Source organism: Schistocerca gregaria, chromosome 3 (assembly GCF_023897955.1).
Source record: "Schistocerca gregaria isolate iqSchGreg1 chromosome 3, iqSchGreg1.2, whole genome shotgun sequence".
Lineage (NCBI taxonomy): Eukaryota > Metazoa > Arthropoda > Insecta > Orthoptera > Acrididae > Schistocerca > Schistocerca gregaria.
In genome coordinates, this window is record NC_064922.1 from 567,814,661 (window position 1) to 567,829,366 (window position 14,706).

The window sequence follows — 14,706 nt, forward strand, 5'->3', positions numbered from 1 at the left end:
ATACCTTTTGGAATATGACTTCCCACATCGAGAGCCTTAAGAGCATGACTGTGAATTACGTGTGTCAAATTCCAGCCTCGGTCCTGTCGAAACATGCAACACTGCAAATGGTTGCCGACTTCGTCATTACGTTCAGGTGTGAAATAAAATTACGCACAAGGTCTGCGACATGAGGGAAACTTGATGAGACCTATGCCACTGGTGAATAGGTCGCTAAAACAACTGGTCGGTTTACTATTCAAAAATTCTTATTATTGACGCGTTTCGACATAGCCCATCACCAAAGCACCAAAAATAAAAGTCTTCATATAAAGTGTGGAGTCACACGTATCAGAAGTCAACGTCAGTATTCAACTGACTACGGTACAGTGTATGAACATTTCTTGTTTTGAAGTTCTGATGACAGGTTCTGCCCAAAACGCGTCGATTAGTGGGAACCTTTGAGAAGCAAGTGGCCAGTTATTTTAGCGAATTATTCAATAGTGGCATAAATCTTCTCATGTTCACTGTTACGACTGTGTATGACTTGTACTTTCATTTTTGAAATAGCATCATCAGCGACAAACGTCGGCTGTCCAAGATGGTTATAGTTAAACGTTTACTATTTTTGCTGTCCCCTGTTAAGACAAAACAGTGATCACAGGACAACTAAAATCTGTAGAAACATTTGTAAGGACATGCGGAAGAGAAATAACGATTGAACGAAGCACATCCTGAGTTCCACATGAGACGGTAACATTTATTAATTGCGTGCCATGTTTACGTTCCACTGGAGATACCGTTTCACAATCGCTCGCAACACTTTTCGAACAATGGACCATGGAATGTTCAGCAGTCGTGACACAGCTCGCGCATTGCTTGAAGATCGCACATTGCGTCCACCATTCACACACATGGCAGCAGTAACTTCTTCAACAATTTGTGGCATAATTGACTGTCAGCCTGTCCCAGGACCAACTCCCAAATTGCCATTTAATTCCAAATTCGGAATCATTTTCTTCAACTGCGGTGCGGGAGGAGGACCTTTCCGTATTCCTTTAATGCTTCGATACTCGCGAAGAGCAGTAGCACTATTGCTGTTATTTTGACAAAATACCAGTAAAGCCCTGCTCATCTCACTCAGACCCCTTCGACTGTCTGCAGCTGTGCTGTACACTGATGCTTATGCTCCAACGTACGGCGCCGTACCATTACCGGCACCTAACGGCAAGTCATGGCACTAACACTACGAACAACGCAAAGCGTGTAGCGCACAATATGAACATCATTCCTGTAAAGCTGGGTACCCATACGGTAAATAGTTTTCCCTTTCCACTGACTCAAGTAGCGAAAGTAGTATTATAACAACACTGTATTACAAATTGTAATTCATCAGTCACATTTCTCAGTTGAAGTACTGTTAACAGAATTCCCACGACCGTTGCTGAAGAACTGATACGCACGGGGATGGTATCTTTAATGAATATCATGACGTTTCCTATTAATTTTCGATCATTCATTATTGTTTTTATATGGTTTTTTTCGTGTTAATCAATGTTTCCTCATCTCCTGGTAATCAATGTTTCCTCATCTCCTATTACTTTTCGATCATTCATTATTGTCTTTATATGGCTTTTTTGAGGTTAATTAATGGTTCATATCCCACGCTAATCTCCTTTACCCAATCAAACCTTTGCTCGTAATAGCAAAATTTCTATTAAGTATCTTAGTTGTTTCTGATAGCTTATAATAACTTACATAAATCGTCAAGCTATGTTTTGACTTCTTCTTTAAGCACCACATACCACTAAATTTCAATTTCTTACTCTGTTACTCTGTTTCGTGCCTACAGAACATTATAATAAGAATACAAAGTTACAAGAAAGGCAATATTTGATTTTAATAAACATATTTCATTGCTTGTTGCATCAGATTAATCTTGTTTTGTAAGATTTTGTGAATCGGTGTTTCTGTTTTGATGTTAGTATAAAGTAGTCTCTTACTTTCACAGTTCTTCGACGACCTCAAATGGTTCGACCCTAATGACGGCTTCATTAGAACCGTTGCCGAGCTCTCCAACCAAACTGTCTATTTCTATGTATTCGACTACAGAGGAGACATCATTCGCACAAATCCATGGGGTAAGTACAATAATCACAATATTACCTATAACTGTCACTGACGTTGATAACGTCAGTGTTGCTCCTCTTCTTGCTTTACAGATCTTCCCAAATAACACAAATGATAATGTTATCCAATCCTCTGATATTCCACTCCCGGAAGCCTACTATTAGCGTTGCTGTTCCTGTATCGATTGCAATAATCTTTGTCACCTCTTTTAATGCTACATGTTTAGTAGCGTACACTAAAAACAGGACAAAGTTTCCTTGTCCAGTCAATCGTTTCAAACATTTCCTTTCCGCACTAGTTACGTTATTAGATTACACAAGCTGACGAGCCGCTTTCTTAATCGCCCATTTCACTACAGTTCTTTAGACACACTGGACTCGCATTTGAAAGGATGACAGTTCAGTTCTCCATCCGGGCATCCAGTTTTATGTTTCCCACAATTCCTCTAAATCGCTTCCAGCATAGTTCCTATGAAAAGAGCATGACCCCCCCTCTTTCCCTCCCCTCCCCCCGTAATTTTCTAAAATTACAAACTCGTTTAATAGAAGTATAATAAATACACTTAAGACAGAAAAATGACCGCGTCATGAAGGAATTAACCGAATGGGATGAAAGTCGGTAGGTGAGGCGGACATGTATAGACAAACGAGACAAGCAGAGAACAAGTACTTCATCTGTCGGTCACTCTGGCTGCTTCTGCTGCACTGCTTGTGTCGAATGTGTAGATGCTGCCGATGCTATCTCTGATGAACGAAGTCGCCACCAGTGGTCCGCGCAGCCGGTGCCGCCGTGTGTCTCCGCTGCAGACTCGAAATTGCTGCTCACCCTACCCGTCAGGTCATTTATGTATGTAGAGGATGCACCGTATGGTACTTCTCTGGGGCACCACCGACGATTCCCTGGTCTCTGATGTACATGAGGCATCGGGGACTACATACTGGGTCCTATATCTCGGAACTTTAAACGGTATTCTAGGACCTCCACAAGTAATCTACAATGTGGCAAGGTGTCAAATGCCTTTCGAAAATTTAGGAACATGGAATCTGTCTATTGCCCTTCCTCCACGGTTTGCAGGATATCATGTGAGAAAAGGGCTAGCTTAGTTTCACATAAGTGGTTTTTTCTAAATCTGTGACTCGAAATCAGCGCTCCTCTGGGTAGCCTTCTTCTTCCTAGTAGAAGCTCCGCGCCTAACTTCCCACGCCTACATTTTGCTACTGGTTCTCAAGCACATGGCTGACGAAGAAACATATGCTTGGAGCCCCCATGAAAACTGCCTATCATGCAATAAATCTGAGACCGACTATGGTAATAGTTTGGAATTACAGTTGTCATTCGATCAGTATTAGATTCATATGCTGGACGAGAAAACCCCAACTGCCGCGGTTGCTAAAAGTTGCTGATAATGTAATTTCTCTTCCAAACAGCATCCAATTTGAGCAAAACCAGTTGCATCCTAACCTGTGGTTACTCGTGCTTTAGTTACGTGAGCTATGCACGATTCCATTAATAAAATACATAGGAATACAAAATAAAAGTTAAACGAATTATTTAATAACAAGGGTTCTATTCTAACATCTGTAATTGATACAGACGACAGAGAATTAGACTGAATAATGTTTATTCAAGAAAGGGAAGCCGTCCTACGATATCCAATTAAAATACAGATAGAAAATATCCTTAGGAAATGCAGTGAAATTACATAGAGACCGTTACTAGAATGATAGCAGAAGCTCCAAACTTAATATTCATCAAAGACTCATGGAAAATAAATCCATTTCATGATCACAATACACGAAATATTCATTAGCTCAAAACAGTACCGAGTTCAACGATTCACAAACTTAAACACGCGATACCAAGAATAATAACTCATACTCCGCCTATCTTAGTTCCATAGCACAAACTGGAAAGGTTACAGTCCTACATGGGAGCAAGAGAGACCTCTCAAACTATAGGTCTCTCCAGAACTTGAAGTATGTTAGCGGCTGTTCACAACTCGTCATCAATCGCTAAACGAAAGAATACCACTTGTTACCACAGGCAGGTCTATTCTCACCAATCACATTTGTAAAAAGTGTCCAGTATCTCTCCCTTGAGCTCTTCATTCGGAAAGCCACCGGTTTCACTTACTGTCTGTATTTCCATTGGGTGAAGGTGTTTCCCGCCAAAAATACATGTTCTTAAGTTCTGCAGACATGATTTAATTCAACTTGAACATTAGACTAGACCAGTATATTGCAACAATATTTAAATAAAAATGTTATACACATTTCGATATACTCAAATCGCTTACAACGAATATAAATAAAGGTTTATCCATGTTAGGTAAGTCAGTATTCTTGAACAAGTGTTCTCATGACAAATGATGACAAACTGTCTTTAAATACTGCTTAAACAACTGTATATACCTGCTTGTCAGAAACATCTTTTGAGGCTCTTTTACAGCAGTGATGTGATGTGAGACATACGGCTGACCACTTGTTAAATTACCATGGTTTTCCATTATCAACTGCAATAGACATTTACATGAAGTTACTGATAAAACAGTAAACTATTCATTAAATGAATACACAAGTAGAACAAAATTTGAGATATTTATACTGTATTCATTTATTGTATGATTAGGGAGGCTGCGATGTAATGAAAAGATATAAAAAACATAATAAATCAGGAAATAAAAAATATACAGATACATAGCTTTCCCAGAAGATAGCTAAGTGCAGTGTTATCATCTTCGATATCATATATCGAAAGTGCATGAAATGTTTAAAAGTTTCATAGTGAAAAATATTTTATTTACTGTGAAATATTAAATCTGTAGTTTTAGACATATTGAAAATATTGTCGTGTCACTGGATACACCGCATTTTTCTATGATCTCAGATGTATTCAGGTTTGCTTTAATACTCGACTATAAAATATAATAGGCTCTCAAAGAGATGTAAGAAGCCACAATTCAGCTTGTCTGACGCTCCACCATTTCTAAGAGCATTGTCTGTCCTCTTAAGCAACCGTCTTTCGTCAAAATTACCCATGGAGCCATGCCCCATTTCAACAGGACAACTCTCATCCTCCTAGTGCTGCAACTTCCCGAACATGCCTTGCAGCTGTTGGTACTCTGCTGTGACCAGCCTCATTGTCCAACTCTCCCCTACCGCGAATGTGTGGGATGCTATAGAGCATGTCACCAGGACTCCAAATCCACCCAGAAATTTGTAGGATCCGTGCCCTCAGGTGCAAGCAGAATGCGATGGAGTATCACAGTATTGTATCCGAGATTTGTACTACTTCATGCTGCACGTCTTGTTTCGTGTATTCACAACCTAAGGGGGTCAACACTTACCAGCACATACGTTTGTGTCCATGTAACACGATACGTGTTGGTTCTTCCAAGTTTAAAGTGTAATAACTTCTTAAATGTGGTATCATCTACCTTCCTGCCAACAATGACCGCAATCCGCCTTGTCCTCCTGGGAGCAGCTCTATTTACGATGATGAGTGTACTTACGTTTCGTAATATGTGGTCACAACCGTCACACAACCATCCTAGTAGGGATGGAACCAAAGTGTCACTGTATTTAAGACATCTTTCAATGGAAAAACATCAGCCTTGTTATAATTAGATGATAATAATCTGAAAATGGGTCAAAATGATGTGGGAAGAGAGCACATATTCTGCCAGGACATGCATAGCACATTTGCTAGAGTTTTTACTTTTTTGTAGCAGAGAAGATGAAAATGTGAAAGCCTAGTGTGTGTGTGTGTGTGTGTGTGTGTGTGTGTGTGTGTGTGTCACAGGGCGTCTGGGAAAAGAATGGTTCAAATGGCTCTGAGCACTATGGGCCTTACCTTCTGAGGTCATCAGTCGCCTAGAACTTAGAACAAATTAAACCTAACTAACCTAAGGACATCACTCACTTCAATGCTCGAGGCAGGATTCGAACCTGCGACCGCAGCTGTCACTCGTCTCCAGACTGTAGCGCCTAGAACCGCACGGCCACCCCGGTCGGCATCAAAAGAATAAAGTCATGACTTTCTTTATATGTGCAGTATATTTGTTTGGATGTGAACAAAACCAAATATTTTATATTTGTCATTTTTATTTTTTCCCCAGGAGTTTCACATGCGGGAGAGTTACCATTGCTTTTCTACGGAAAAAATCAAGAGTATAACTTCGATCCTGAATCAATAGAAGACAAAGTGCGCAGAAATATGCTGCGGCTCTGGACAAATTTCGCAAAATATGGGTACGTGCTTTTTGTGCTTGAAGCTTCTTCACTGAAGATGCTCGTTTTCAGAAAGAAATTGCACATTTACTGAATTGCAATCACTAGTTACTGCATACTGCCAGAGCACTAGAAGGCAGCTGCAGCTGAAACTAAGAGCATTAACAAATCCTTTAGAAACCAGGTGATTCGAGAGTATCCGAGAATTCTAATGTTAAATGACAGCTTCAGACTTTACCGGGAATAGAGAACATCACTCGGGGATTACTCAGAACAGGAAACTTGGTGCAGCAGAAAGTCAACATTTAGAACATTTTATCCTACATAATACATTGCACTGCTGCAGACCGACCACACTCCGACTACATTCTGTCACTACGTTAAAATGCCTCAAGGTAAAACGATAGATACTCATTTTATACAGGCGTAGAGGACTCAGACAAACATATCAGTAGGAATATCAATCAGCATAAAGTAATATGGGCGGAATGTACTGCTGTACCTGTATGACGGGAGTTAGATCCACTGACTGAACATGGCAGCCAGTGCCACATCCCAAAAAGCAACGGAGACATAGCGATTTGGTTCATAATTTCCGTACCCCAGTACATAACTGTTACGTTTATCTCTCTTTCTGTTGCCTGAATATCTTACTACCACCTCTTTAGTTTTAGTAAAAGATAATGAATGTGAGTCTTGTGATGTGCACAGTAACATCGATTTACTTACAGATTTGATTCGATAGTGTAAAATACGTGCTAGACAGTGTGAACACATTATTTTTTATTCATTGTCAGTGGCAGACCTTGACTCGTACCACAACGACGCATCTACTTGGACTGGTACGTCGTTACCCGACTTACTCTGCCAGTTGCTTTCGCCCTGGCTGGTAACGAATCTAAATTTCCCCTCTGTCGTGCCAAAACTGTTGCCTGATTTCAACGCATTAATGGTGCGACGACTCTGGTATACCTAAAAATGGCGTACTTCCACTACCAGGGAATTATGTCGCACTTTGATCTTGATCACGGTCATTGATCTTCAAAGTCATCATACAATCGTCCTTACAGAGGTCTTGCATGATGTCAGGGATGATATTGAACTTTAACACCATCATCCTGACAGTAACATCATCATCCTTATCAGTGGGAAGCCAAACCTCTTAAACCTATCCCTTTTTATCTCCAGCCAGACATTGCACAGTCTTAAAATGAAACAACCAACTAAAAACTGAAGATGGCTGAAACTGTTATATTATGTTAATGGGCAATTAGAAACCCTCTCCATCAACCCTTCTGCCCCCCCTAAGTTCAGCCACTCATAGTGCTGTATTAAAATGAGGAAACAAAAATAACAAGTTTGGGCAAAGAGCCCAGTTTTGCTAGCGGTAAATTAAAATTCCTCCGCTTTCCAACCAATCATAGCATAGTATTAAAATGATGTTTCAAATGGAGTCAAATTACATTATTTCTGGGCTACACATGAAATCACATACATATCTTAAACTCTCTCCCACCTGTTACTTCCGGTCAATCGTGGCAAAGTGTTTATACCCCAAAATGTTGGAAACAGACCAATTCTTCATTGTAGCCCCTGCCTCTCCCCTTTCCAGCTAATCTGAGCGTAGTATTAGAAAATATGAAAATTGTGGTAGTGGGAAATTGCAAACCGTCTCTCTCTTGCGTGCTTCACACCCCCCTGCCTTTCTCCTACGTGTCAGAGTGTAGTGTTTAAATGATGCGTAAAAACGGCGTCAGATTACGATATTTATAACGATTACTTCGCCTCCCCGTCTCTCATCTCCAACCAACCAGAGCGCAGAACTAAAATTATGTGCCAGAAAAGCTCTGAAAGAATTACGTACCCTCAGCAGAAAAGTCGAGGATAAGCATTATTTCAGTGAAAGATAATATTTATGAAACATATTTACATCCGTCTGGTATAATATTGTTGTTATGATACACAAAAATGTTTAGTTAGAACATTGTCTATGAAAGTCAAAGACTATTCCGCACATAATCATACATCTGCCGTGATATTAAGATAATTAAGATCAAAACTATACACACACACACACACACACACACACACACACACACACACACATCTCTCTATTACCCAAATTCTGTAATCGTTACACACATGTGATCTCTCTCTCTGTTTCATACGCCAAATTCTATACTCCGTACAAATAAGAGATCTCCCTCATGCAAAGTGATCGTTCTCTCTCTCTCTCTCTCTGTCCTTATACCCCGCCTCCTCCCCACTCTCTCTCACATACACACACACACACACACACACACACACACACACACACACACTCACACACACACATAAACACAGTGGTAAACAGGGAATGTTAATTACTGAACAATAATACTAACTTTTGTTGGTAAATGCTAACTGTAAACACTAATTACTAAATGGTAAATGATTAACATAAAGTGCTTAACGCTAAAAAGTGTTAAACACACAATGGTATATGGTATTTCGTAAATAGCATACCATAAACTGTGAATGGTACATGCTTTCGTAATATGCCAAAATAATTACAGATCTCTATGAAAATTTAACATGCATAAAAGTTATTTAAAATTACTTGTGTGAAAGTCGGATATGATTTTTATAACAAATACAAAAGCACCATCTAAATCACAAATTTTTATTAGCAACTACCAGTTTCAGTATGCTTTGCATATCATCTTCACATCTGATGCCGGAAAGTGCAGTTTGTCGACAGTTGTGTAAAACACAACAATTCATTCTGCAATGTAAATTGAACCAGGTAGACAGTAATAAAAAGTAGAGATCCGCACGGTGCTAGTTCATTTACTACAACAAAAGGTACCTTGATCCCTAAGACATGGTGTCAGTTATAAAAGTGATTGCGTACATGAACATACCCCTCACATAATATAAAAAGATTTCAAATTCAATTATGAACATACCAACATATGTACGTATTTTATTCTATAGTTCCAGTCTTCCTGCTTTTATACCTCAATCTTCCTGCTTTCGAGCAGGAAAATCTGATTAGTAGTCAGCAGGCAGACTGATTTTTCTTATATGTACAATGCCCATTTTACGGAAGAAGGATCTCTCCACGAGATTTTCCCGGAAACATGCTGTCTCTTTACACATGTGCGTATTGGAGAAGAAACGATTAAGCAGACTCGTCCTCCATCTTCACTACCATACTTTGCGTTAACATATAATTTCTAATAAAAAAATTTATTGTGCGTGAGCAGTATTTGAAGCGATAGTGCACTTGCGTTAGGCGCAACGTTAACATAAAGCCTCTCAGTAGCGACCGTGGCCTTGTGACGGATACGTAGCAAGCAGCATTATATCTTGCACATCGTTACATGCGCTAGCTCTCCTAACTCGCAAAGTTCGCTGTACAGCTGAAACTGGTTCTGTTATTTGACTAATATTTTCGTTTGTTTTGCGGGAGCCGATAATCCAATGCACACTGCTCAGTCCATATAAGAAATTGTGTGCACTGCTTCCGAATGATCGTTTTTTACTGATGTTCCTCAACAGATGGAATGTCACCTGTCACTCACTCTATTAATTTCATCAGACATCCTAAACATTTCGGCAATAATCGAAGCTCCTCTCGTCAATGTGAACTGCTGTCTATCGCTTTAGATTTGTTCTTGTAACAGCAAATATTCCTAGCAAATATCGCAACACTTTAAAAATTAGTACGAGAGATGTGCCTACCTTTTGCCTTTAGGGTGGTTTGAATTCTGCTGGGAGAACATTCAAAGAGAGATCTGAATCTCTATGGATAATGACAGGCCATTCGTCCACAACAGCCGAAACCAGGGGTCCAGTCTGGAGCGAACTCCACGTTCTAACCATTCCTAACGGTGGTCCGTTCGATTGCAAGCAAAGCCCTGAACAGGCCAGTCTATTTCAGGAAGTTTGTGGTCCATAAGCCATTGTCTCACCATTTGTGGTAGGATACATTATAATTTTTTTACTCATGTAGTTCGAGTGAAATTGGTGAGGCTCGTTGCACACCCTTCTATTGTTCTGTTTACATTTGGATTAGATCTACATAACTCTTTAAATATCATTTTCTTCTCCAAAAATCTACAGGAGAAGAGAATCTTTAGCAGATCATCTGCATAAAACATTTTTGTACTTTATATCTTTCTAAACTTTTTTTACCATCAGCAACCTTTCGTCTTAAACCGTTAGTAGTTGTAACTGAATTTAATGTATTAATTTTAAATATAGAAACTGAACTGTTTAAAGATACTTAAATTTCATAATTGATCGTTTTAGATTGTGAGGATTTAATGTCAGTTACTGTACATGACCATTCGGCTACGGCGCCATACCATCAACGGCTCTTCAAGAATCTCAAATATTGTATGCTTGCACAAGACGTTGCACACACTTTCAAAGAAAAAACAGACAGCGACGTCCATTCTCATAATTCATCGTGGCGCAGCTGCCCAACATTTCAGCATTCGACACTGGTTTCTAGTTATCGTGGAGAGAGCTACAAAACATGATTTCGTCCGTTTTATTTGAATTCCAACATGCATTCGAAGAAAAATGGCGCACATTCAGTGTCATTAACGGCTAACATTCAAAGAGAAATGGCATAACTGAAGTGCAGTTTCTATATTCGATATTTGCAGTGCGCTGTAGCCCATTAGCACGTGATGACCAGCTGATACTCGAAAACTCCAAACGAGCAGGCCTGCGAAGGCCCAACGGTACCGACTGACCGCCACGCCATACTCAGCCGCAGCAGGCAGGCAGTGCACACGGGCTTGTGAGACTCATTTGTGAGGAAACTTGAACCAACAGTTTAATACAAAGCCATAGGTAAATTTTTATAAGTATATCCCAAAATTATGGATCACAAGGCAAATTACGGTAAGTACTAGAACTTCATTAAAATAAACTGTATACTAATTACTAATGGAAAAGGTAATGAAAATCACAGACGAGTTCTGAACCCCAATGGCATTTGAGGGGGTCAGTCTCATAAAAAATGTCTCCGACTATTTGGAACATTTGGTGAAACGTAGCAGTCTCCACACGATCTGAACATCAGTGGGTGGTCTCTACCAGATCATCACTAAATTGAGACCTTTGTCAGGAAAACAAGCGGAGTTACACGATAGTAGTGTAACACACTCTGAGTGTTATCAGTTCTCTATGCTGTATCCTTGTAATACTGAATGTTAGTGAAATACACGTGCTTGACTACTTTCTTTACTTGTACAAAGGGCGTTCGAAAAGCTTCGCACAGTCGTCTGTACTTTTTTTATTTTTTTCAGGAGGAGAATCAAATTTTTTGTGAACATACTTGGGAACATTTAGCTATACATTGAGCCTACTCAATGTAGCCTCCATCACCTGTGACGTAGCCGGCCGCGGTGGTCTAGCGGTTCTAGGCGCTCAGTCCGGAACCGCGCGACTGCTACGGTCGCAGGTTCGAATCCAGCCTCGGCATGGATGTGTGTGATGTCTTTAGGTTAGTTAGGTTCAAGTAGTTCTAAGTTCTAGGGGACTGATGACCACAGATGTTCAGTCCCATAGTGCTCAGAACTATTTGAAACTGTGACGCATCTGGCCCAACGTTCTTTGCATAATGTAAATGCACTTTGGTAGAATTCTGGGGATTGACTTTTACACAATGGCTTGACACAGGAAATAAGGTCTTCCTCACTATCAAATCTTTTACTGCGCAGGTGGGCTTTCAGATGACCAAAGAGGTAAAAATCAGACAGAGCCAAGTCCCGCCGTAGGGAGGATGAGGAACAATTTTCCAACCCATTTTCCTGATTTTATCCTGCGTCATATGGGCTGTATGAGTTTTGGCATTGATATGGTGTCGTCTGATAAGCTGACCATGAAGCTGTGATCTGTGCGTCTTGATGGCACGTCGCAGCTTGTCCAATGACAAACAGTAACGGTCCCAGTTACTTGTGGAACCAGGGCTCTTATTCACATCACTCATTGGCATCGCTGGTCTGCCGCATCGTGGACTGTTAAGTAGAGAGAAATCACCCTCTTAAAACCTCTGCAACCACCGCTGGATACTGCTGTGATCCACTGTGCCGTCCCCATAAACAGGGAACAACGTCCTGTGAATCGATGTGGCAGAGTCTTCGCCGGTCTTGATGAGGAGCTCCATCACCGACCGTTGTCGCAACCTGACACCTACTTCACGCTCTGTTATGGCTCACCTGCAAATAAAAGAAAGTACTGTTATATACCAACTTATAGCTAAATGTTCCAAGTACGTCCACGAAAAATTTCATTCTCCTCCTGGAAAAAAATAAAAAAATTAGTGACGACTGTGCAAAACTTTTTGAATGCCCTTTGTGTATGGTTCAATTTGTTATTAGTAAATATCTTATGATAAAAACTTTTATCAAGAAATTTAGTCCTGCTAATTACATTTATTTGTTAATATCTCTAGAAAATATAAACGATTATGCGTGTATTGTGGGTCTCAACAGGAACCCAACGCCTGAGGCTGATCCCGTGATTTGGGAACCATACGACCAGAGCAGCCGCAGCTACCTGCTGATGCAGGCCAACTTTACACTCGCCCACGACAGGATTGGTGAGCGCATGTCATTCTGGAGAGAGAACGTGCCACTGCTGCCATTTCCCGACACCCAGTGATACCCCATAAGAGGTACAAGCACAGCATGGGCAAAAAACATTTTTGTAAAACTTCTGATAATTATATGGAAATATTCCAACTAGAATATTGGAACACTGGTAGACTACCGTCTCCAGAAGAATTATAACAAAATTTTGAAAATATCTTAAGAATGAAGGAAGTTCAATATTGACGGTGTATTATCACTTATATCTACATTAATCCTACAGACACTTACCTTTCAAGATGTAAGTAAATACGATTTCTGTTTCCTGTTACAGATTTGCACAGACAAAGGAGGAAAGGAAAAACATCGGACTACAGCTGAGTGCTGAGTGTCAGCAAAGAAATCACCCAAGAATTTGAGCCAGATACCTCTTATGCACATCTGCTGAACCACTGTTAAACCCATCACGTAAAATTGATCGCCAATGCGGTTTCAGGCGTCAATTCATATAATTGAGACACATTCACCACATAAATATCAAGAAATTTCTGTGGGCATTGGCAGAGCAGCGGATAATTACAAACTGCAATAATGCGTGGCATACATTAAAGTATATTGCACAAAGGATTTGTTTCAGTAATCCTTTCTTTCAGTACAGAGGATTTTGAATACAAATATTATGCGCTAACTCACTGTGTTACTTATTATTTACTCATACACGATAATCCTGAGAAAGAGCGATTTCTTGACAGATGTGAAAGCCGATGAAGTAATTTAAAATGCTACCAATGTAGTAACTTTGGAAGTGACACGCATTGTCTCTGCCCCTGCTGGCGATGGACCACCCCTCAGCACTCCTCACTGGAATTCTTAGCGTCTTGAAGCTGCTCATCAGAGTCACTTTTCAAAACTAGCATATAGTCAAATTATACTGCAAAATGTAGTACCAAAAACATTTAATTTCTTCTTGGCATCAGTAGCTACTAATGTCAATTACCATTGGCACTTGTAGATCGTGAACGTCCGATATGGTGAATATAAATATATAAATGGTGGAGAAAAAGTGTGTTAAATTTATTTTATAATTCCATTGTGGAGTACAAAGCAGAATAAAACTCTCATATCAATCAGTCATTTATATTTCCTTCCGTAACGTGTTTCCAGGACGACTTAAACCCTCGTCATTGGCTTGCAACCGCATTTCTTTTCCTCTGTGTAGCATCTAGTCTATATCATTTTTCAGTTTCAGCGGGTTACAGATAAAGGCGCACTGTAGGTCTTTATAGTGGTTTTGTTTGTTAAATCGGTACCAATTGTAGCAAATTATCTCTGAGAACCTAAGGAGTAAGAAAGGTCATACGGATTTAAAGCACGAAGTGATTCTCCAGTTAAAGATGGAGAGGTGGACATTAAACATCTTGACAGTTTAGATTTCAGTGATTCAAAATACCCTTCACAAAATAACTGGTAAATGGGGATGTTAAGTCTTTAATAGTATTTTAGCTCCACAGTCAAGGGGACAGTAATGTTTTCGACAACTTTCACTACCAGTATCACTTACAACACATGTAGGACTTATTATCTATGTACCTGACTCTGCAGCAAACAGTAGCATACACGTCATGCATGTCCTCTTAATTGTGGTACAAAAATTCTAGTACATTGAGAACATTGCTGTTTGACTGATGTGAGTAGGTAGTCTATGTTCCTTCTGATCACTTTAATTAATGGGACATTTACACAAATTGTCCGCAAGGTTTCCCTCTAAAGTCAAGGTG

General features: G+C 39.9%; 1 protein-coding gene across 1 annotated transcript in view; it reads left to right on the forward strand.

Annotated features, from left to right (window-relative positions):
• The window catches only part of LOC126356034 (cholinesterase-like), an 80,917-nt gene extending 66,859 nt beyond the window's left edge, over nt 1–14,058 (forward strand). Inside the window, exons 8-11 of the mRNA XM_050006690.1 lie at nt 1,991–2,120; nt 6,227–6,359; nt 12,833–13,014; nt 13,263–14,058. Coding sequence (XP_049862647.1) covers nt 1,991–2,120; nt 6,227–6,359; nt 12,833–13,001 — 432 coding nt within the window. The 3' untranslated portion in view covers nt 13,002–13,014; nt 13,263–14,058. The remainder of the gene's footprint in view (nt 1–1,990; nt 2,121–6,226; nt 6,360–12,832; nt 13,015–13,262) is intronic.
• The last annotated feature ends 648 nt before the right edge of the window (nt 14,059–14,706 follow it).